The sequence below is a fragment of the Orcinus orca genome, chromosome 8 (genome assembly GCF_937001465.1).
Source record: "Orcinus orca chromosome 8, mOrcOrc1.1, whole genome shotgun sequence".
NCBI lineage: Eukaryota > Metazoa > Chordata > Mammalia > Artiodactyla > Delphinidae > Orcinus > Orcinus orca.
The window spans coordinates 53,591,219-53,615,002 of NC_064566.1; the positions used below are offsets into that span (position 1 = coordinate 53,591,219).

At 57.3% G+C, this 23,784-nt stretch overlaps 1 protein-coding gene across 9 annotated transcripts; it reads right to left on the reverse strand.

The window, feature by feature from the left end:
- Positions 1-579: 579 nt before the first annotated feature.
- Positions 580-22,349, reverse strand: WNT11 (Wnt family member 11). 9 transcript variants are annotated; one of them, XM_033405752.2, is made up of 6 exons: positions 21,667-22,087; positions 17,728-17,910; positions 10,230-10,465; positions 8,401-8,678; positions 5,403-5,695; positions 580-1,412 (listed from the first exon to the last, which is right to left on the reverse strand). In XM_033405752.2, the coding sequence occupies exons 2-6, from the start codon at positions 17,808-17,810 to the stop codon at positions 1,238-1,240; spliced, it is 1,065 nt and encodes a 354-aa protein (XP_033261643.1). In that variant the 5' UTR covers positions 17,811-17,910; positions 21,667-22,087; the 3' UTR covers positions 580-1,237. The 9 variants fall into 9 exon arrangements, with proteins under 9 accessions (XP_033261643.1, XP_033261644.1, XP_049570210.1 ...); XM_033405753.2 differs by having other exon boundaries at positions 21,775-22,086; XM_049714253.1 differs by lacking the exon at positions 21,667-22,087 and adding an exon at positions 20,912-21,624.
- Between the last annotated feature and the right edge of the window lie 1,435 nt (positions 22,350-23,784).

Genomic DNA, 23,784 nt, shown 5'->3' on the forward strand with positions numbered 1-23,784 from the left:
CTCCTCGCCTTCAAGTCCCACAGCCATGAAAAGCACAAATCTAATGGCTCCACCTTCAAAACAGAACAGGAATCCAGCCACGCCCACTGCAGCCAGCCTGGTCCAGACACGAAGCTGGGGGCCTTTTCCAACCACCCCTCAATTTCCACCACCAGCTTTACAAAAGGAGAAACTGAGGCTAGGGAGGGCAAAGCCCTCCCTACAGGTTTCACACAGAAACCCTGCTAGGGCTAGCTGGGGCGTGGTGCTGCCACCACCTCCCTGAGGTCTGCATTCCCAGCTCCCGGGTAGGTTTTCTCTTGAAGCCACTTAGCAGGTCTGATGACACAGCCAGGCTATGTGCGCCTGCATGTGTGTCCCTGGGGAACAAAGAGTCTGCCAGCTGGGTTTGGGTTTCAAGACGTCTGTCCTCGCCCTTGACCGGGAGATCTTACAAGGAGGCTGGGGCCTGAGCTGGGTGGTGGAGCGTGTGGGGAACATCAATCGGACGCCGCCTCGCCTGGGAACCGGAGACTTCACCCAACCAGCCCCAGGATCCTCTGAGCTCACTTGAGGAGGCCAGAAACTGCAGGGGCGGCCTGGGGTTCTCAGCATTTATTTCATACAGCTGTTTAAAGAGCTTGTTTAAAATACAGATCATATATATATATATATATATTTATATATATAAAATATATAAAGAGGAATTGAGGCCAGCCACCCCAAAGAAAAAGCTATGTTTTATAAATATTTCTGTAGCTCCCACATCCCAGAGGAAGAAAAACAAAACAAAACAAGGAAACATTTACAACCCAAGCTAGTGGTTCCATGTGGTGGGCCCAGTAGGCTCAGACCCTGGGGTGGGCCGGGGGTCTCGAGGGCTAGGCCTGCAGAACATTCTGGTGAGGAGAGGCTGACCTCCCACTTCCCAGGATGCTGGAGTCTCTGGCTAAGAGAGGTCGAGTCTGTACCAGTCTTGCCAAACCCATGCCCCTGGCTTCTTAGACCCGCCTGGAAGGCAGCAGGTGGGCACTCCAGGGCCTCGGGCTGCCAGGTTATTTTTAACCTTGTCGGTTTCCTTTGATGTCCTGGCCCTCTTTCCCGGGTGGCCCGGCCTTCTGTTCCTGGTGGTTTCCAAGTGGAGGCAGAGGACAAGCCTCCTTCCACGTCTAGCATCTGGAATTCACAAGCCAAAATCCATGGGGCGTCTCCAGGCCCCTTGGCCAGCCTCTGAGGGTCCCCGAGGAGCGGAGCAGCCTCACTTGCAGACGTAGCGCTCCACCGTGCGCTCACACCTGCGGCAGGTGACATAGCAGCACCAGTGGTACTTGCAGTGGCACCGCTCGACCACACGGTCTGTGTAGGGGTTGTAGCCGCGTCCACAGCACATGAGGTCACAGCTGTCACTGCCATGTGACGTCTTGTTGCACTGCCTGAAGGGGGAGGGGAGGTCAATGAGCATCCTGTCACCCACCAGTACCTCCACCCCCAGCCAGGCAGCCCCAGCCTCCTCTGACCACGGCTGCAGCCTCAGTCCCCCTTGGACGGTGTTTTGGTCTTTGGGGAATTTAAAATAACCCTCTTTCCCAGGGGTGCTTCTCACTTTTCCCTATATTTCCAATAGGCATTCGTCAAAATGAGGGGGTGTTTTGTTTCCTTTGTCTCTTTTCCTATATCTTCTACTTCTAAATACTTGAAAGTGTCTCAAGCCACTGTCTAATAATCCTATCTTCGTATTTAATCCTTAATTATATTGTAACAAGCGTAAAGATCGTTTTTACTTTTAGAATCCCAGGATAAATTCTGAAACAAACAAATGGCATCGGATGTGAGGCAAACTGAGCGTTCGGCACTCTCTTGGTGGAGACAGAGGGTCCGTCAATAATTTGCCCCCTTTGAACCAGGCGCTTCCCTCCAGTATTTCATCTTATCCGAGGCAGGCAAGGTCTTTGGGTCAGTGGAATTACTATGCCCATTTTTCCCAGATGGAAACAGGCTCAGCAAGGGCAGAGGCCTGCTCAAGGTCTCACAGGAGTTTGTGGATAAGCAGGGCTCAAGCTCAGGGGTCCTGAAACCAAATCCAGTGCATATTCTCCCCACCCTAAAGGGCAGAGAACCCATGGGCTGCCAGGGGCTGCATTTCTTCCTGAATCAGTCCTGTGGGCAAAGAAGACGCTGAAGGTCGCTATAAAACCCAAATATCCTTGCCGTCAGTTCTTCTGTCTAGCGAAGAAACATCTGTGCAGGTTGGCATTTCATCTAGCTGGGCTTAGGCTCGACAGGGATGCTGTCATGGGATGCAGCTGGATCCCCACAGCCATGTGGACCAAGGAATCCCAGAATGTCTGAGGTGGGCAAGCCCTAGACATGACCAAATCCAACCCTCATATTTCCTGATGGGGAAACTGAGGCACAGAATGGGGAAGAGTCTTGCCCAGCATCACACAGGGTGAGCACGGGGTCTGTGAGAGCTCAGGAAGGCTTCCTGGAGGGGGAGGGATCATCCAGACCATTGCATGAAAGATGAACAGGAATCTAAGATGAAGGGGAGGAGAAAGGGTGTTGGGGGCAAGGAGGACAAACACCCTGACCTGACCTAATCTAAGGGGACTGAGAGATGGATGGAGGAGCAGGGCTGGAGGCAGGGAGGCCAGGAAGGCTGCTGCCAGCAGCAGCTGAGTAAGAGAAGCTGAAGCCTGAGCTGGGAAGGAGCCATGGGGAGGGAAGCAGGGGAGCACTTTGGAGGGGGAGTCAGGAGGAGATGGCAACCTGCGTGTGGGGACTGGAAGCAGTTCCGGGCAGGAGGGAAGAGCAGAAAGAACACAGGCCCCAGAGCCAGACAGACCTGGGTTCAAACCCCAGCTCTGCTTCTTACTGGCTGTGTGACTTAAGGCAAGTCACTTAACATTTCTGGGCTTTGTTTAGTCACTCGACACCATTAGTCTCCCTAGCCTGAACCTGAAGGTCTCTGGATGACTCCTCTAGGAAAGGGCAGTGGAAGGGGGCAGAGTTTCATTTTTATTTCTGGGTCCCTGACATGCAATGTTTGAAACATGGCCTCCAACCCCAGAGCCAGACAATACCCGCGATGGTGCCTGTGAGGGGGAGCTGGGGAGACTGGGGCCTGGAGAAAGGGCAGGTTTCAGAGTTTGGAATAGGAACTGCTGAGGAGGCTTCAGTTCACCAGGCTGGATTTGAGGAGAGCATCTTGCCCAGCTAGGGGCCCAGCCACGTGTACCACCTGTGTACCTGCCTTTTACAGTTAACAAAGCTCATTTGCATCCAACCCCCTGTACCCCCCAAATCCCTAATCTAGTAAAGCTCATGTTTCCCCTCCTCCAGGCAGCCTTCCTTGATGTCTAGGCTGAGTCAGGGCCCCTCTGGGCTCCCCGTTTTCCCTGTCACAGTCTGAGCACTTGCTGTCCCTCCCCATCCCTGGTGCCTGCCAGAGCCTCATGTAATGCTGTAAGAAGTGTCTGTGGTTGTGAACCACTGAGATGTAAGGGCTGTTTGTTACTGCAGGAAGAGCTGACCCATACAGCTGTCTGCAGAGGCCCAGAGCTGAGCACGGCAGGAAGCCTGGGGGCGGTGGGGGATAGCATTCTGAGAAAGCAAGGGTGGTAGCTGGTGCTGTGGAATGGGGCCTCCTCGTCAATAGTTTGGGGGCAAGTCCTAGGTGCAGAGTCGGGACAGCTGGGAAGGAAGAGGCCTGGCAGCCTTGGGGAGGGGAGACTGTCATTCACAAACCCTTCCTACAGCACTGACACCACCCAGCAAGGAGGGGCTGCTCCGTAAATGTGATTAGAATCACTTGCCAACCTTCCCAGGTGAGTGGTATCATCCTGTTGGCACAGAAGACGAGACTTGAGCCTTAGGTAGGTGAAGGGATTTGCTCAAGGTCCCATAGCTAGGAAACTGCAGCGTCAGGGTGGGAACTGTTCTTCCCTGATGTGCGCGCGTGCGCGCGCGCGCGCGCACACACACACACACACACACACACACACACACATATACACACACACACACACACACGCACACACACACACGCACCGCCCCGTGGATCCAGGGAGACCCTCTCTTTGCTCTGGGGTCCTCAGTGTGCTTCCCCCAGGTCCTCTGGGTTCTAGAATCTTCCCCCCAACCCCATCCTCATCACACCCACCCTGGCTGCCTCAGCCCAGACTCTCGCTCCTTCCTGTCTCCCTGGCCTGACCTGGTTCCATCTTCATTCTGCCTGAGTCTCTCAATCTGGCCTCCAGATGGGAGCGTGGGCCTCCTTGCAGAGCCTGCTGCCCTGGCCTGTGAGGATGGAGCCCCCCAAAGCAGTCCCCCTCTCCTGGAGACAGGAACGTGGGCTGAGGAGGAAGCAAAAGCTGGCCAGGAACCAACTATGTGCCAGACACGTTCTCAGACACCCTCACTCTGGTTCAATATTCTTTTAACCTGGAAGAACACTAGTTTTGTGGAATGCTATTAGGGGCTCCTTAATAAAAGAGTTCCACAGCCAAACACCTCTGGGAAACACTGGCTTAGACAGATCCTTTACTGCGGGATTCCTCAGAGCCTTTAATATGTTCTCGTGCCTTGCAAATCGCCAAAGAGAATTTCCAAACGTATTTGATTGCAGAACTATTTCTTTATAGCATTTCAGGACTGGGTTCCTCCTGAACCATCTCTGGGAAGAGCTGCTCCCCTGAATCCTCACCAGCCCTTCCTGGCACATAGTAGGTCTGTAGTCACCACTGGCTCCCTCCTTCTCTCCTGTCCTGAATCGGCTTCAGCAGCTGTGATGGGACCTGCTGTAGGGATGCCAGCTCTGGCTCTGAAATGGGGGACCGGGGGGAGAAAGCTGGGATCTGGGAGGTGGGTGAACGCAGGCGGGGGCATGGGAGCGCCGTCTGTCCACAGAATGCAGGCCGACCTCGCTCTCCTGCTGCCCCTCTGAAAAGCACTTGTCCTGGTTCCAGCTCCACACTGTGCAAACTTCCTATGCGGCCACGGGCTGGCCACTGCTCCCACCTCCCCTTGTGCCTCAGTTCATTGGTCCAGCTCACAGGTTGTATGACATTTATCCTTCGCTTATTCATTTGATGGACATTTACTGAGGATCTATTTTATGTCAGGCAGCCTCTTTCCCAGCCCCTGTCCCCCAACAGAGTCACTGTCTCTTCCCCTCTAGGGGGCAGGTGGGATGGGGGCCTCCCACGAGCCTCTATTCCCCAGGAGCCCCTGCCTGAGCAAGGTACATAACAGCCATGCCCAGGAGCTCTGCCAGGGGCCCCTGGAACCTCACACCTCCACCTGGCGTTCAACTGGGCGGGGACTCCGTTCCCCGAATGCTGACTGTGTGCCTAGCCCCGAGCTGGGATGGGGCATGTGCCACATGGCTGATGCTTCCTGCCAAGCTGGCGGCGGGCCCTTACCTGTCCTGCGTCCCATGGGAGCCCACCTTCTCGTTCTTCATGCAGAAGTCAGGGGAGCTCTGCAGATAGACGAGCTCCGAGTCCTTCACAGGCCGGATGTCCAGGTCCTTGGGCACAAGGTGCTTGCGGGTGCCCATGGGTCGGTGCACCACCTTGGTGGCCGACAGGTAGCGGGTCTTGAGGTCGGCGGCCACATCCCGAAGCTCCTGCAGCCCCTTCCAGCAGGTGCGGATGGAGCAGGAGCCGGACACCCCGTGGCACTTACACTTCATCTCCAGAGAGGCACGCAGAGCCTGCGGACAGCGGAGGGCGTCGGGCTGGGCAGCCAGAGCCCCCTCCCTGGCCTGCCCCGGGGCCCTGCCCCACCCTTCTGCCTGCCAGTGCTCTCAGGGAGTCACCACCTGCTCCGGGCCTCAAGTGACAGGGCTTTTTCTCTAAAGGATCCTTAGCTCCTCCTCCAACCTGGGGGGCAGCTGGGAGGGGCAGGAAGAGAGTGGCTTTTGCAGGGCTAACGGACACCATCTATACACCTAGTGTACCAAGTGCTCTCACACTTAAAATGGCTTCATCATCACAGAAGCCCTTCATGGGGGATATCATTCATTTCTCCATTTAAAAAAGAGGAAATGAAGGCTCAGCGAGGCTGAGTCTCTTGCCCAAGGCTACACAGCTAGAAGATCTTGGGCTGGGATTTGAACCCAGGTCTGAGGGCAATTCCAAAAGCCATGGCTTTTCATTATTCTATGCTTTTTCTCTCTCACAAAATGCTTGCTGAAAAGAAGGTGGCGGGGAGAAGAAAAGGGAGGGAAGGAGGGAAGAAGAGGCAAGAGGTGGGTGCTGGGGGGGGGGGCAGCCCTGGCCTGGCTGGCCGTCCCCTCTGCTGCCTGTCTTCACGTGTGCTGAGCAGGTGTGTAACTGCTACCTTGCAGAGCCGTTGAAAGGATTCAACGAGATGACATATGTGAAAGAGTTTTGTGAACTACAATAGTTAAATCAATATTTGGTTTTGAAAAATCAGTCTAAGTAAGAATTATGGTGGAGAGGGGAGGCCTGGGCTTGGGGCCTTGGGGAGACACTAGCCCTGGCTTTGGAAGTGACTCTGTGCCACCATCTTCCACGGGCCTCAGTTTCTCCCTGCGTACCTGAGGGGCATGAGTTGGGACGCCTTCTGCAGGCCTTTCAGTTCTGCAGGCTAAGTGCCAACTCCTTGCACACAGGACTCAGATCCCTCTGCCCACCCCCCCGCCTGCCCTGTGTACTCCACTGCAAGGGTTATGGGTCCCCTGGGCCTACCCCTGCATCAAAAAGATGGGGAAACTGAGGCACACGGAGGGCAAGGACTTGCCCAAAATCACACAGGGAGTTAGTGAGGAAGCTGGTCAAGGTCCCAGGGCTCCCTACCCCTCACAGTGCCAGGAAGTGGGGAATGAGGGAGTCCACTTGGGTCTAGAGTCTGGAACTGTCTCAGCAAAGCCTGTGGAGAGCACATAATGAAGTGAACCCGACTGCAGGGCACATTCAGCCTCCCAAGGGCACAAGGTACTTCTGAGTCATCCAGGAGAGGTAAACCACATTCAGCTCCTCAGCTCAGATGGCGGGAAGGGGCCCAGGCTTCCTGAGGCCATGGTGCCGGTGCTGACCGCGCAGTCATCTCCCCTCCCGGGCCCTTGCAGACGGCCCCAGGGAGGCCAGCTCCTTGGCATCAGGGCCCCTGGGAAAGGGCTGATGTGCCTCTGAGGCTGAGGACCCTGTTTGGACTGCACTGTGGGATGGGACGGCTGTACCCCTGGCAGCATGAGGCTCAGGCCTGGCCATGGGCAGGAGTGGGGCTGGGTTCTTGGGCAGGAGGCTGGGTGAAGGGCTCCCAATGGGTTATCAAGGGTGTGGGGGGGTGGGCCAGCAGGGTTGGGAGGCAGGAGTTCTGGGTCCCTAGCCAGGTTCTGCTACAGATCCACAGGGTGACTTGGCCTCAGTTTCCCCAACTGCCCAAAAATGGCCTGGACGTCCTAGAATCCTTACAAGAGGGAGACCAGAGAGAGAGGAAGGTGAGGACAAGGAAACCTCTAGACCTGGAGTCCCATAGACCTGGGCTCCATTGCACTGTGTGTCCTTGGCCAAGCCAACTAAGTTCCTTCTGCCCCACGTGGTGCTTCTGCATAATGGGCCTAACGGGGCTGCAGGGAAGAGGTCATGAGATGCCATCCACACCGGACACTCTGCCCCTCCAGGACCAGTTCCCCATCTGTAAGGAGGGGTAACAGTACCTCTTCACAGTGTGGTTTTGTGGACTACGGGAGAGAAAACTAATCAAGGACCCACCACAGTGTCTGGCACACCGATTGGTACAAAGTTGTTTTTTTTTTTAATTTTCAAAAAATAAAAAGGTCCATTCATTCACTTATGCATTCACCCCAACCTCCTGTGGAATGAGGTGAGGAATTAATGCAACACTGATAATAACAGACATGGAGGGGAAGCCGTGTTTAGGAGGTTGGGGTGGGTTTCGGAGCTGGGAGAGAGTCCCCATTAGATCCAAGGAGACGACCCTTTAGCAAGGGTCTGGTGCTCCGCAGCCCTCTCCATGCTTCCTTCCACACCGGCCTTGGCCCAGAGCCCCAGAGGAAGAGTCTGAGGAACGTGACCAATGGGGACCAGACAGCACCAACCCACCCCATTTTATAGATGGGAACAACTGAGGCCAGGGAGGAAGTGACTCGCCCAATGTCACACAGTGAGTTTAGAGCTCCTGACTCCCAGCTCAGTGCTCCTTCTGCTCCACCGACGTTCTCCAGCCCAAATCCTGGTGTACCCCCTGGAGGAGGAGGAGCCAGGCAAGCCCCAAGCAGCTGGAGAGGGAAGAGCCAGGGGAGGCCAGGAGCACATCAGTGTGGGTGGATCAGGGCCCATCCCCCCGCCACCCCTCCACCGGGGCACACTGGGCGGCCCTTTTCCGGCCAATTGGCACAAGCACAACCATCTGGGGGGTGGGGGTGGTTACCTGTCTCCCCACTTCACTGTTGTGTAGACGCATCAGTTTATTGGCTTGGGATCCTGTTTTTTTCACCTTCATAGGAGCATCGGAAAACTTGGCCCCCATGAGGAGCCCGTAGCTGAGGTTGTCCGCACATCCTCCCCAGCGGTTCCCGGGCCCGGGTGGCTCACCTGGGACGGGGCCGCAGGAGCAGCCAGGCAGGTCGCCGGAGGTGCAGGCCCGGGCGATGGCGTGGCTGATGGCGGCCGCCGACAGCGCATACACGAAGGCTGACTCCCGGGTCCCTGTGGGGAGGTGTGGGGTCAGCCGGGGCGGGCGACCCGGGGATAGGACCCTGCCCAGACCTGAGGGCCCCCGCCTGCCTCTGCGGGGTCGGGTGGGGACAGGGGCAGCAAGCAGGTGGAGGATGGCACGACGACCATTCATCTGTCACGCCCCCATCCTCCCCCAAACGCACTAGCTGACCCGCACACTCTCTCACAAAGCACGCAAAGCCAGCCCCCCAGGGCACACCCTCACTCACACACTCACCATGCTGCACTTGCCTCCCCGCTTGCCCTGCACCCAGCGTTAGGGGCTGCTTTTGGGAACAGAAGGCCCAGTCCCTGAGCTCCTCAGAGACCAGTGAGCAAAGAGCCCGCTGTGGGGTGAAATGTGACCCCTGGTCCCTGTGAATGTGACCTTATTTAGGAATAGGCTCTCTGCAGGTGTAACTGACCTCAGATGAGGTCATTAGATGGAGCAGGCTGCGCCCTAATGCAATGACTGGTGTCCTTATAGGAAGACGGAATTGGGGATACAGAGACAAAGAGGGCGGAGGCCACGTGACAGTGGCAGAGACTGAAGTGATGCAGGAGCACCGAGGAGCACCGAAGCCTGCGGCAGCCCCGGAAGCTAAGAAGAGGCGGGGATGGGTCCTCCCCCAGGGTCTTCAGACGGACCCCTGCTGACACCTTGACTCTGACCTCAGACTTCCAGCCTCCAGCACCGTGAGTCAATTCTTCTGTTGTCAGAAGCCCCCCAGTGCATGGGCCTTTGTTACAGCAGCCCTAGCAAACTAAGCTGGAGCCCAACGTGCCTTGGCAGTGGGGTGTCCTGGCCTTGCGTCCAAGCAAGTTACCCCCCTTCTCAAGCCTCAGTATCCTTAACTGTAGAGTGGGAATGAAAATACCTACCTCACAGGCTTGCTCTGGAGCTCAGATAATTCAGGAAGGAAGGAGGCTTTGTAAAGTGCTACACAAATGTTAGCTGTCACCGTGTGGGGGAAAGATGAGATCCACTGGGGCATTCCTACCCTTCAAAAGCCTCTCTATGATACACAGAACCCCCAAATCCACCCCCAGAAGTCACCTCCTCCAGGAAGTCTTCTCCACAGATGTTCTTTAGTCCCTACATCACTTTGTGCCTTTCCCAGCACCTTCAGTCGGGATGGTCTAGAATTAACTGCTCCACACCTGTCTGCCCCGAGGGCAGGCTCAGTCGCATTCTCATTACAGACCCCCCACCCCCAGAGCCTTCCTGCATCATTCATTCCTTTGTTCAGGCGTGAGGGGTACATGTGCATTTGTACTGTCATTCAGGCTCCCCGCACTGGTATATTCACTCACTATATGTTCATTCATTCAACAATTCATGCCCCAATACCCACGTCCACCCACCCATCCGTGTATCCATCTATCATCCAGGTATTCACTCATCCCCCCATCACACTTCCAGCCATCCATCCATGAATTCACCCACCTATCTAAACACACATAGATTTATGCCTGAATTCATCCACCCCACCCCACCCGCATGCATTCCTCAGGCCCTAGCAGCCTCCGCTGGCCCCCTACCTCTCTCCAGGTCAAGCAGGTAGTTGGGGGCGAGCTCGATGGAGGAGCAGTTCCAGCGCATGTCCGCGAAGGCCCGGCGGCAGGCCTTCATGACCTCGCGGGCCGCGTGCACGATGGTGTGCATGAGCTCCAGGTTGCTGCGGCACAGCTGCACCTGCGCGGACACCAGGCCCTCCAGCTGCTTGCAGTGCTGCGTCTGGTTCAGTGCCAGGGCCGCCGGGGTCTTGGAGAGCGCCCTGCACACAGGCCAAAAGGCGGCAACCAATGGAAGGGAAGTCAGGGCTGTGAGGGGCCGTGCTGCTTCCACCCTCTCCTCCAGTCTTGGAGCCTTTGCTGGAAGGAGCTGGGAAACCAGGAGGCTAAGCACTGTCCCCAGCAGAGTAACGGCTCCCCCTCCCGCCCCCGTGTGACCTTGGGCACATCACTGTCCTTTTTTGGGCCTTATGCCCTCATTCATAACATAGGATCCTGGCCCCCATCCTACCTAAGCTTTATTATAATTATACTAACAATAAACAGTTTTATAGCTCACAAAGCACTCATATCCACTGCCTTATTTAGTCCCACACAGCTGTGAATGATTACTCTTCATTCAACATTCATTCAATACTGAACATGCTAGACGCTGTGCTAAGTGCTGGATTATTATATCATCATCATCATGGTAATACATACTATTAATTGACCATTTACTAGATGCACAGTGTGAGTTAGGAGCTTCCCACTATGGCTTCGTTTAATTATTAAACCCATTTATTAGGCTGTAAGATCCCACATACATGCAAGAGATTCATTAAAAGATTAAAGAGCCACTCAATTTGCTGATAAATTGGACTTAGCCATTAACTTGCTATATGACTTTAGATAAATCACTGTCCCTCTCTGGGTCTCAGTGTCTACACCTCTAAACTGTATTTCCCAGAATGGGTTCCAGGGAGACACTCTGAAAAAAGGGATCCATGGTCAATCAAGCACAGTTGGGGGATGTGATATACTACAACCCGCCTTGAAGAGTTAGTAATGCACATTTACATTTTAAAGGCCCTGAGAAGTCCTGCAGCAAAGCAACAGGCTTGGTTTTGTTTAACTTCCAAGTCTGCTGAGCACAAAACCCTATATTTGAGGAGTGCTGACCTCCTCCATGCTTTGGGAAATGCTGGCCTAGGGGGTCCCTGTGACCTCTAGTGATGTTATAGGACCTAACAGCTTCCAGATCCTGGTTCTGGGCACTGGGATTCCAAGACTCTAGGACCAGGGGTCGATCCTGCATTCAGCTTCCTCCCAGGCCTTCTCTGAGGAGCAGACTGCATCAGGCAGCCCCTCCTCTTAAGTGGAGGCTAGAGGGACCCCACAGCCTTAAAGGGTTCCACATAGACCCACCCCCTACTCTAGGGCCAGCTGGTCCTCGGAAACCCAGCAGAGACCCTGGAGGGACAGGTGGCAAGAAGGGGCCAATCTTCAGGCCCAAGTGCTAGGTGCCCCACTTGCTGGGACCACAGCAGACCTCACCCAGCGTCAGGACAGAGACCTGGTGAGGCCCAGCTCCTCGAGGCCCTGGCCTGAGATCCCAAGAGAGGCAGCCTGGTGCCAAAGAACGGCACGGGCCTGGGCAGACTCCTGGCTCTGTCACCCCCACTCCCCTTGTGACCTTGAGCAAGTCAGGCAGCCTCTCCTCTCCATCAATCTCCCAGCATTGTCTGAGGGATTAACTCAATGTGGGTCACATGCTCTGCCCAGGGCTGACACATCATGGTCAGGGCTCTGTGATGGAAGCTACTAGATTACTGCGTCGGTGGCCTTTTCCTACCTTAGCTTCCTGCACCCACTCAGTCAAGGCCAAGGGCTTCCGTCTGACCTCAAGGCCCCTCAAAACCTGGCCCTAAAGCCCTCTCTGGCCTCCCGTCCTTGTCCCCCGTGTGTCCTAATACCTGCCACACCAGACCCTTGGCTTCTCTGACAGGGACTGCCCTACTACCACGCGTATGCCCAGGCTTTTCCTGATGCCAGGAATGCCTTTCCCCTTGCACCTGTACCTAAATGAGTAAATGAACTTGATCTACTTGTGGAAGAAATATTTACTAAGCACCAACTCTTCCCAGACATAGATCCTTTCCTCAAGGAGCTCCTCGTCTAACGGCTGCACAGACCTATCACCAGTTATAAGGCAATGGCCCAGATGTTCCAGTTCATGGGCTGGCCCAGGGAAGAGCTCAGGCTTTGGGCACCAGCTGTGTGAGCTGGGTAAGTTACCCAACCTCTCTGGGCCTCACCTGTTATAAGAAAATGATAAATTCTACTTCAAAAGGTGATGGCAAGACTCAAATATGACAATGGATGGAAAGCACTCGGGTCATTCATAAATGGGAGGGAGTCAGAAGACCTGGGTTGTGGCTCAAGCTCTGGCCTCTATGTGCTGGGCAATCCTGGGTAAACTGCTGCCCCCCTCTGAGCATCAACTAAAAACTGGGGACTCCTGGAGGTCTTGTAGGGGCTGAATGAGTTCATATGTGCTACACCGAGTACTAATAGGTTAGTTTGCTTCCTGCTGCCTCTCTCTGCCATGCCCCACTCATCCTACACCTCCAAAATACAGAAATCATCCCCGAGGCCTGGGAAGCAGACCCAGGGCAAGTGGGCATGGCCTGGTGTCTGTGGTTGGAGTGGCACAACCCAGCCTGTCTGAGATTGACTGTGGGTATCTTGGGCCATCTTCCCTCACTGCGACCCCTGGCCCATCCCTACCCCACCAAGGCATGAGGCAAGAAACCTTTGGTGTATCTGGATGCGGACCTCAGGCATGGTTGCCTGACCCTGCCTATGACTGGGGAACCTGCTGCCTGAATTTCGGCAACACATACTGGATGAGAGGTGAGCACACAGGGACAGATATCATCCCCTCAGCCTGTTTCTTGGTTGTTACGGCCCCTCTGCCACCACCTAGCAAACACTGTCCACGCGCATGGACCCACTGTCCCAGGTGGGCACAGCACTCCCCAGTTTACAGAGCCTCTCATTTCATCCCATTCTTACAATGCCCGAGGGGCCTGGGAGATTATCACCCCCTTTGTACAGAGGAGGACGCTGAGGCGCTCCAGTGCCCAGGCGCTCGGCCTCCTCTGGACACCATCCTCCCTCAAACCTGGCCTCACCTTCCCAGGTCCCCTCTCTACTGGGCTTGGGGCCGTCCACGCTCAGCCTGTCCTGAGCCTGCTCTGCCCATCACCCTTGCCCAGCTTCCATCCTCCCCCTCTGAGCCACTTTTCTGTTTCACAACAGGAAGGATTACAGGAGATACACGAGAAAACACCCAGCACGGTACCCGGCACACAGCAGGCACTCATGCAGGGTGGCTGCCTCCCAGGTCCTTCCCCTGGGCTCTTGCTCAGAAAGTGGATAACGTAAGCTGAGACTTTCCCTGGGGAGCTCAGGTTGCGGCTCCCAAGCAGGGGTCCTCTGGGATCCTGGGGTCTGGGGACCCTGGGCCACTCTGGGTCAGTCTGTCCATCTCTTAAGTCATCAGGCATCCACCTCCCCAGCTGGTGGTGAGAGAGGTTCAATGAGGGAAACCCGGTGAGGATGTTCCCAGATGAGGCACAGACTGCCCAGGTGGGCAGAGGACAAACGGGAAGCATTCTGGAGGTCCTGGGTGGGCGCGGGGCTGCGGAGAGAGCGGCTGGGACAGAGCGGCCAGCTGCGGCGTGCTGGGGGAGGCCTGCTCGCGGGAGCGTGCAGACTGGGAGATCAGGAGGCGGGAGGCAGCGGATTCCACTCCCGAGGAAGGCGATGCGGTCATCTGGTAATTAGTGGTAATGACCGTTTCTAACTAAGGCCCCCTTGGGGAGGTAATCAAGGATAGGGTGAGAGGCGGGGGAGTTACCCGTCTGGACATCTCCTCCGGCTTGCCTCACTGCAGCACACCCCTAATTGAAAACATTTTGGTTTATCTGGGGGTGGGTGCATGGGGGAGAGGGTGGAAGAGAGGACAGGAGGAAACAGAGAGTTCACAGGCGAGGCCTATGCCCAGGGTGCCGCTGGGGTGGCCGAGGTCTCTCTCATTCAGGACTTGGGGTTCTCCTGGGAATGGTGGGGGTGGGGGAGGCGCAGAGACCTGGGTTTCAGCTCCAGCTCAGCACATCTAACGTTCCACCTTGGGCAAGTCACTGCCCCTCGCTGGGCCTCAGCGTCCCCACCCCATTGTGGAAGTGGGGACACTGAGGCCCAGAGAAGGGCAGGGCTTGCCCTGACCTGTACACAGCCAGCCAATCAGAGGCAGAGCCAAGCTAGAACCCAGGACTCCTTATCACAGGCTAGGGCTCTTTCACTCCCATTGTAGAGATGAGGAAACTGAGGCTAACATGATTGATTTGCCTGAAGCCTGGCTCATGGCTAGTGAACTGGCAGAGCTCAGGCTGGGACCCAGGCCTCCCAACTCAGGTCTGGTGCTCCTCCTGGCCTCTCTGCGGCAGCTGTGTCCCTTCTGAGTCTCTTAGGACTCTTCCACAAGAGGCCCAGCCCCGGAGTAAGCAGCAGGCTTGGGGCTGACCGGGGTGGGTGGAGTGGCCTTTATGGGTCCTCCCAGCCACCCTAGGCCTTCCCCTCACTGGGCAACCCCCGTGGTTCACAGAAGGCTGGAACCATCCTCCCTGCCCACACTTCTGGTCTGAGTCTCCCAGAACCTGGCTTGGGTGGGAGGTGAGGTAGGGAGGGGTCCCCCAGGTTATTTCTGATCAGGTGCTTCCACCCCTTCTCCCTTACCCCCTACCCCACAGACAGCCCAAGCTGAGTCCCAGGTCCCCAGTGACTGGGCAATCTGGGTCACTCAGCCACATTTACTTTCATTTCCCATGTCAAATGCCCCTTTCCTCTTCAGCTCACTTTCCAAAGCCCAGGGCAGCAGGGTCCTCTGGGACATCCCCAGGACAGCTGAGTCTCCTGGATGAGTCCCCAGCTTCCCATCCCCACCGTACCCTTCCCTGTGCCCAACTGTCCTATGGCTCCCTGTGACCAAAAGGCCCCAGAGCCACCAACTTAACTCCAAGTCCTGCCTCTGCTGCCTGTTAGGTGTGACACCCAGTTCGTTAAAGACCCACTGAGCCTCCACTTCCTCTTCTGATTAATGAGGGTGATGGCAGAACCCACCTCACATGGTGGTTGGGAGATTTAAATGAAACAACATACATCAAGCGCTTAGAACAGTGCCTGACATGTACCAAGGCCACATACATATACAGACACACAGAGTTGTTATTCTAAAACTCCACTCCTTCTCCTGCTTCCCCCTCTATCTTCAGCTCCAGCAAGAGTTTAACCACTATCAAAGAGGTTTGGCTTCGTGGAGCCTGTCTCCCTGGCTTCTCATCCCACATCCACCATTAATTAACTAGCTGTGTGACCCAGGGCCAGTTACTTAACCTCTCCGTACCTTAGTTTCCTCATTGGTAAAATGGTAGCGATAAGAATGTCACCTACTTCATAGGAGTGTTATCAAAGTTAAATGTCTAAAGCTCTAGGGATTTACTAGTAAGCTCCTATAATTCCTGGCTTCTCTGTTTCCCCACACGCATCGTCCTACCCCTGCTGTTCCTTCTGCCTAGGATGCCTGCTTTGCATTCCATCCACGGCCATCGAAATCCTATCTATCCTTTGAAGCCAGACTCAGAGTCACCTCCCTTATGTGGGGCTAACCACACCTCCTCTGGGCTCCCATGCTCCCTCTCCTAGGACACAGCCCAAAGTCCACTTGGTACGTTTTATATGTCTGTCTCCCCCAACAGGCTGGGAGCTCTTTTAAGGCAGACAGTGAGTTGTACTCATTTTTTGTGGCAGCCTGGGCTATGCAGTGGGGACAGCATGGATGTTGGGCTGAACTAGCCATCTATTTTAGACCCTACCCAGCCACGTGCCAGCTTGGGGGCCTGTAAATTTCTCAGAGCCTGTGCGTTCCCACCGTGGTGTGGGAATTATAGCAGTGTCCCACCGTGGTGCGGGAATTATAGCAGTGCCCCACCGTGGTGTGGGAATTATAGCAGTGTCCCCCAGAACACTCTAGGGGTGAGCCCAGTTCTCGGCCTCTGATCCTCCTTGGGCCGGCCCTTTAACAAAGCCCTTCCCTCTCTGGACCTCAGTTTCCTTATCTGTAAAAGGTTGGTGGTGAGTGAGGAGGGCTTGGGCTCCCTGATCAGAGGTTCTCACCAGCTGCGACAGTGCCAGGTACCAGCAGTAGAAGGAGAGCGGCTGATTTCTCATAAAATTAGTCAGGACTGACTGAGAAGAGCTGGTGCCCCCAGGCTGGGAAGCTGCTGAGCTCAGGCTTCTCCTTACAAACAAGAAATGCAAGAAGATGGGGTTTTCCTCTCAAGAGAATTAATGGATAACTAAGCCCCAGAAGGGGTAGGGCTGGTGACCTCGAGACTGTTTGCCGGTGGCCCAGCCACTATTGCCCCGTCTTCCAGCTAATCCATGAACCGTCCTCGAAGCCCTTCCCCAGCCCATAGTCTGTCCCACGCCTGTCTTATCTGCATGGCTCCCCGCCCCGACCTGGAACTCTAGGCTGTGTCTTGTCCTGGACTTTTCCACAGCTCAGGGAGTTCCTCTACCCAAAGTGCCCTTCTCTCACTGCCCCCACTCACCAAACTCCCAGAGACTCCTCAGGCCCATCCTAGGAGCACCACCCACAAAAAATCTACCTAGGGTCCCAAGGATGTGCCCCCCACCAGGTGATCTCCTCTCCTCTGGGCTCCCACAACACCGCCCTGGGCTCTCCTGGGGCACTTGGAGTTATTTACAGCCTGGGCTTATCTCTTCCAGACCAGAGGGCAGCTCCTCCAGGAAGGGGCTGGCTTTTACTCCTTTCTCCCTGCCCTCCCTGCCCACAGCCCAGCACAGAGCAGGCACTCCCTTCTGCTGGATGGAAAGGAGTCTCTCTCCCACTTACCCCTCCATTAATAATTTCTATCTAAAGGACTACCCTTCAGCATCCGACGGTTTATGGGGTTCTTTCATGAGCCGCTTCTCATCTTACCCTCCTTTGACAGAGGAGGACGCTGAGGCTCCCAAGAGGCTGAGTGACACTTCCCCAAGGTCACCCAGGTGGAGGGGTCTGGACTGTTTGAGAACCTCCAGCTAGGGTCAGGAGACTGTCAAGGAACATAATATTGAGCAGGCCTTGTGTGCAGGGCGCAGACCCTCTAGATTGGGCCCCTTGACCACGGTCTTTTTCCATCTGTCCCTGTGGAGGTCTTGTGCAACCTCCGGCCGCACGGAACAGGGCAATTCCGTAGTCCTCCACGCCCTGTCTTGCTCCTCCCGCAGGTAAGGACAATATTTAACAGAGGAGGAAAAGGAGGCTTAAAAAGGGTGACTTGCCCACGACCGCCAGGCAACTTCTGCTCCCGCGTCTTGGGCACGCTGGCCCGACCCAGGGGGCCCCTTAAGGCTCTCCGCCTCCCCCAGCCACGGGTCCCGGGGCCCATGTGCGTGGACGCGGGTCCCTACTTACAGCCACTTGATGCCATAGCACACATTGGTCTGGAGCGCCAGGGCGAAGAGCAGCGCCTGGCAGACCTGCGGCCGCGCCCTCATCCTCGCGCGGCTGGCGCGCCGGGGGGTCGCACCCTGCGGAAGCCGCGCCGAAGTCCCGCCGCGCGCCCGGCCGCCGTCGCTCCTCCTGCGCGCACGCCGCCTGCAGTCGGGGAGAGCGGAGGCAGCGGGTTAAGGCTGCGCGCGGGGCGGGGGCCACGCCGGGGGGGGGGGGCGTTTTATTCAAATTACAAAGGAGGGGTCGGGGTCCGGGGAGGCCGGGCGCGCGGCCGGCGTAGCCTCCCGCCCCGCACAGCCCGGGACGCGGCCGGCGTCTGGCTCGAATTAAATGCCTCCGGAGCGCGGCCCAGGGCTTGTCCACCTAGTGCGGTCCCGGCGGGAAGCGAAGAGGGCGACAGGACCAGAAACTCCGGAGAAACCAGGCAGAGACACAGCGAGAGGGAGAGAGACCCTCAGAGAGCGAGGCTGAAAGACATTTGGCAGAGGGAGAAGCCCGGATAGGCACACAGTTCTCGAGAGGGACGGAAAGAAGACGAAGGGGGTCGAGGGCGGAGACCGCGGGCGGGCGAGGGGAGGAGCGGATTCGGGGCCCAGGATCTGGGTACTCATCTCCGCAATATTAATTGTTAGTTATTATGGGCCTGGCCATTCTCCTTCCCTGCTGGGCCTCGGTTTACCCCCTCTGTAAACTGGGGACACAATTGTGATTCAAATTGTGATTAGGACATAATTCACCTTTTAAAAAGAACATTCACCTAACGCGATCGCATTTTTTCCTCCCAGCAACCCTGGGAGATAGATACTATCACTGCCCCCATCTCACAGATGAGAAAACGGAGGCGCGGAGATGTGAAATAGGGTTGTTCAGCCAGCGAGCGGCAGGTCCATGCCCGTGTTTTACTCGCATGTCTACCCGGTGTCCGGTGAGATCATGGACCGTGAGAAGACAGGGAAATGGGGGCTGGATCTGGGCATCAGTTTCTCAGCCTGTGAAGGGGAGGATGAGAAATGGGATGGCAAAGGTCTTTGTACAGTGAAGGCTGTTCAGGGTCCTGAGTCTCTGAGTCCCTCTAGCGGTGCCCTTCTGGAGGGTCGGATGGTGCCCAGGCCGGAGCCAAGGCTGGGCAGCCTGGCCTTAGCTAAGCTGGGAAGCTCACGGGGCCGGCGCGATGCCGCCTCCGGCCGCCAGGCGGCGTCCTGGGGCCGCGGAGTAGCCCTTACCCCGCCCGCAGGCCGCAGAGTCGCTTTCTCCGGCTTTTTTCATTTTCTCCTTTTTTTCCCCCTCTTCATTTCACATCCTTAATTCCCTTCCCAGCTTCTTCCAAATTTACCAACAACTGGTGTTCTCCCGGATGCAAACACAGCCTCAGCCCCTCTACCCTGGGGAGGAGCAGACAAAGGGATTCCTTTCTAAAGGGTTTGTGGAGTTGGAAAAAGGAGGCGCCTTAGTGGGGGCGCTTGAGCGAGAAGTGGGGGGTTTCCCATCTGGCTGTGTGACCTTGGGCAAGCCTTCCAGCACCCCAGCCTCAGTTTTCCCTTCTATGAAAACAAGGGACTGGACTTCACGCATTTCCTGAGGTCTTTCCAGCTTCCAGTAGCCTGCGGTTCTTCTGAGCTACCCTCTGCCTAAGTTTCCACTATTACGTCTACCTGCGTAGTGTGTGCATGTACGAGTGCGCCTTAAGCAAGCGCGCGCGGGCGCACACACACACACACACACACACACACACACACACATTTTAAATCCCACTGTTTCCTGGAGCCTTCGGCATGACCCAGAGCAAGGCAGGGAGAAAACTCTGAATTACATTTTCTTTCTCCTCCGCAGAGTCCCCCAGCTGGGCGCCTAACACCGTGGCGCTCGCTACAAACTTTGCTGAATTATGGCACGGGGGCGGGGAGGCGGGGGTCGCAGTCTAACTGTGCCCCCTCTTCCCACCCAGCCTGTATCCAAACCTTTTGTCTTACTGGCCCTGAAAGTTTACCATACTCCTGAGAACGAGAAAAGTATCGGCTGGATATGGCGGGGGGGGGGGGGAGAGGATCAAAAACTCCAGCCACTGTCTCTCCTCGCCCCCACCCCCTCCCAAAGTGTGGGCTCCCCCCTAAGGCGCCCAGCATTCCAGGGTAGGGAGGAGAAAAGGCTGCACTCGGAGAGACGAGAGCCCGGACTCACAGCAGGGGATCCGTGTCCAGCCCAACTCGCCCAGAGAGAGGAGGGGCCGCCCGGGTCACGGCGCACAGGGACCCAGGCGTCCAAGCTACCCCCGGCTCTTTCGGAGCGGCCCCGGTAGTCCCGGGCTTCTCCCTTCGCTGTCCCAGCACGTCGCTGGGGGAGGCGGCTCCTGGCCTGGGCCTCTGGGTTCTGACAGGTTATTCTTGTCCAGTGTCAGAGTGTCTAGGACAGCCGCGCGGGCCGCTGGGTCACCCTCAGCCTGCGCCTCGCGGGTCAGGGAGCCCTCGCCTCCCTGAGCCCCCGGCCCGCCAGGGGGCGCTAAACCGGGGTTCGAGGTGGGATACGCAGCAGCCTCCCGCGCCCTGGGACCTTGGGCAAGTCCCCTCCTCTTCCTGGACCCCCGTGTCCCCCCTCTGGGGATGGTATGAGGTGTAAAGTAAGTGCCCTCTCAATTCTGGTCTCTCTATAAGACATCCACTTGCCGTGGTCAGTTCCGAACTGCCCAACCCCTTGCTTCGGGCCCGGCTCGGAACCTCCCTTGGGGTCAGGCGCGTAGTGGGCCCGCGTCAAAGCACAGTGTCTTTGGAGAAATAAAGGGTCCCTTCCTCCTCCCGCTGGGGATAAAGTTCAAGCTACCTCTCTTGCAGCGGGCGACAGAGGAAACCTCTGGTGCACACTCTGGGCACCGCGAGCGCAGTAGCCACGGCCCGGCTCTAACAGGTGGTTGTAAGGCTTGGGCTCTGGAAGGCCCTGGAAACCCCGCTGCCAGGGCGGCTGCCCCTCTGAGGCAAAGCCGGCGTAGACACGCCGAGCTTCCCCTTCCCGGATGAGCCTGCGCTGGGCCGGGAGCCGGCACCGCGCGACGGCGCTGAGTGTCCCCGCCGCGCGCCGGCGCTGAAGTCTCCGGGTGCGCAGCTCGCAGAGCCGACCCGGAGAACCGGTGACGCCGATTCTGCTTCAAGATTACCTGTGACGCCAAGCGAGGCGGGGCCGCAACCCGGTTTTGACCCTGGCCGCGAGTCTTTTGAGATGTGTCTGTTGGGCTGCGGACGGTGCGCCGGTGGCCCGCGAGACGGGTTATTTTGGAAGTGGGAAGGGTGGGGTGGGGTAACTCGGGGCACCTCCCACTACCCCCTCTGGGCCCGACCCCGAGCCCCTATGGACCGTGAGGGTCATGGAGGCACCTCAGCTCCGAGAGTTGGGAGGTGTGGGGCTCGTGCGCGAGCTCAGCCAGATGTTCGGGGCTGCTCCAGATGTGCCTCGGGGCCGGGACAGGACTTTCCTCCTCCCCACCCCCTAGCCTGGAGCTCAGGTCTGTAAACAAACTCTCGGTTCTCCCCCTTATCCCGCCGCTTCTGGGAGCAGGTCTCAAAGCGAGGCCTCCGCCCCGGTCCCCCAATTTAGCAGGAGCTGCCGTAGTTCTCTGCCTTTTGCCTCCCTCTCTTGCCCCGCCACACACACCCTCTGCCACAGGATCCAAGTCCCCCACCCCCGGGATGGCTCGGGCATGACCTCATCCGCGGGCTGACTGGGAGGGAGAGGGTCGAATCGGGGGGAACAGGGCCGGGAAGGCTCGAGGCGGGCCGCGGGAACTGCACAGCCCACCTCCACCGCTCATCCGCTTAAAGCCCGCGCCCCCAGCCCCCGGCGGCTGCGCTCGGTGAGGGGAATGCCGGGGAGAGCCGCGGAGGAGAGGTATGGAGAAGGTCTTGCTTTGCTTACCGGGAGCGGTTGCTCAACGGGGTCACGCCTTCCCCCTCGGACTCCCGAGCCCCGCGCCCTGGCAGGTCCCCGCTGAGAGCCCGCCCGCTGCCCGCGGCCACTGCTCACCTCCTGGGGCGCTCGCCTGGCCGGGAGGGCGGGGGAGCGGCGAGCGCAGCCCCCAGCGGACCCGGGAGCTCTCCGGGCTGGGCAGGCGGCGAGGGCGTCCTCTTCGCGAGCTGCCAGAGAAGCACGCCCGGGATCCCGGCAGGCAGAGGCCTGCTGGGGTCCCGCGGGGACTGGGGCGCACACTCAGGCTGCTCTGGAGGGCGCTCGGCTCCCGGGGCCTGCGCTCGCCCGCTCGCCGGAGCTCTCCGCCTCACCCGGCACGGTCTCTGGTGCCGGCCGCCCGAACTGCTTTATAAGGCACGGGCAGCTGCTTTGATCCGCCCACGTCAGCGCGCCGAAACCCCACCGGGTGGCTCCGGCCTCGCGCGGGGGCCGGGGGCGGGGTCCCCGCGGCTGCCACGCACCCGCGGCGCCAGCGGCACGAGAGGACGTCGCACCCTGTTGAGTTACAAAGAGGAGACTTACTAACTATAACTATAGCTGGTGTGTACTGAGCGTGCGGGCTGTGAACCTACTGCGCGCCTGGGGCGCTCGGGGGCCCAGGTGGGGAAGGTTTCTAAACCTCGCAGCAAGCCCCGCGAGGATCCTCAACCCCGTCTGGTTTGACAGAGGCGGAAGCCACAGCTCAGAGGGAAGTCGGCCTTAGGTCTCATTCTGGAGCCCGGGCATCACTAGGTGTTGGTCTTGCAGCTCGGTTACTATAAGCATTGTGCGTCCGGAGAGCTGCCTTGGCGTCCCAGTCCGACCTTCGCCGGGTCACCTCTCCAGACCTCTGGTTCCAATTCTGGGAACTCTCAGCAAAGAAAGGAGGTGCGCGAGCTCTGCGCTGTGAGGCGGCTATAAACCTTAGGCACCAAGGAGGCAGGTGTCCCATCTATGGGATGACCGTTGGGGAGTCTTCTGGGCACCTTGTCCGGGTCCCTAGGGGACCACCAGCTGAGGACCGGGTTTCAGAAGCTAAAGCACACTAAGGTGCTTCTTGTGTGGTGTAGACCTAGCCTGGGGTTGGGGCTGGGGCTGTGTTTCTGGGGCAACTTCTCTGGGACCAGTTGAGTGCCCACACCTCCCACGCCCACCTTGGCCCTTCCTGGCTGACAATACTCCCCTCCCGTTTCTAACTGTTGGGTCAGGTGCTGTGGTTTCCTTGACTTCTGTCTTCCCCACACCCCACCCCAGGGGCCTCAATCCCAAGAATGATCTAGTTCATTAGCAGAAGGGAAAACAGATTTAATGAAAAGAGGCTTCTTTCAGGTCCCCCCAAGACACCCTAACTCTATTCCCTGTTCTTTGCAGCTGCCTGTGAAGTGGCACCCACAGGCTGTCCTAACCTGGCTACAGATGCCTTCACATACATCACACACATCTGAGCCCACAGAACCCACCGCAGGCTCTCAGCCATGCAAGTGGCAAGCAGCCAGTTCCCCTTGCACACAGGACTGGGACTTATCACCCCACAGATGGTCACAAACACATTCAGTAGGTACTTGGACATACTACTTGCCCACATGCACATACAAGTTGAACGGCCATACACATCTAGATGAGGCCGAACACGCAGACTTTCCCCAGCCGGTTCACGCACAAACACACCTGTTTCCATGCACACAGGGAGGACACACACAGCTTCCAAGCAACACCAGTGCACATATACTCCTGCTTATAGTCGCAGAAATGTCTTTGCGAACACATGCTGGGACACCCTCATCTCTTCTTCCAGAGCATTGGAGTCCATCCCATTATAAATGCCATGGGAAGGTAGTGGGGCTTTGGGTGGGGTGTGGGATACACTGCTGCTCCACCTAAGAGGCTACCGACGGGGGTCAAAAGAGTGTCTTTAGCTCTCCCATTCCAAGGCACTCTGGCCACCACAGTCAGAGCCGTTCCAGGTGACTTCTGTCCAGTTGGGATGCATTGTCCTCTGGGTCTAGCCCTTTGCTCATTTCAGAGCTAAACTGGTTGCTTCCAAGTATTTGCACAAGCAGTCTTTCAGTCAGAAGTCTTCTGGCTCCC

Coding starts and splice junctions, on each gene's coding strand:
- WNT11 (XM_033405752.2), bottom strand. CDS start 17,810: ATGAGGGCGCGGCCGCAGGTCTGCCAGGCGCTGCTCTTCGCCCTGGCG. Junction 8,679..10,229: donor CCTGCTTGACCTGGAGAGAG/GTAGGGGGCCAG, acceptor ACCTCCCCACAG/GGACCCGGGAGTCAGCCTTC. Junction 1,413..5,402: donor TCCCATGGGACGCAGGACAG/GTAAGGGCCCGC, acceptor CTCCCCCTTCAG/GCAGTGCAACAAGACGTCAC.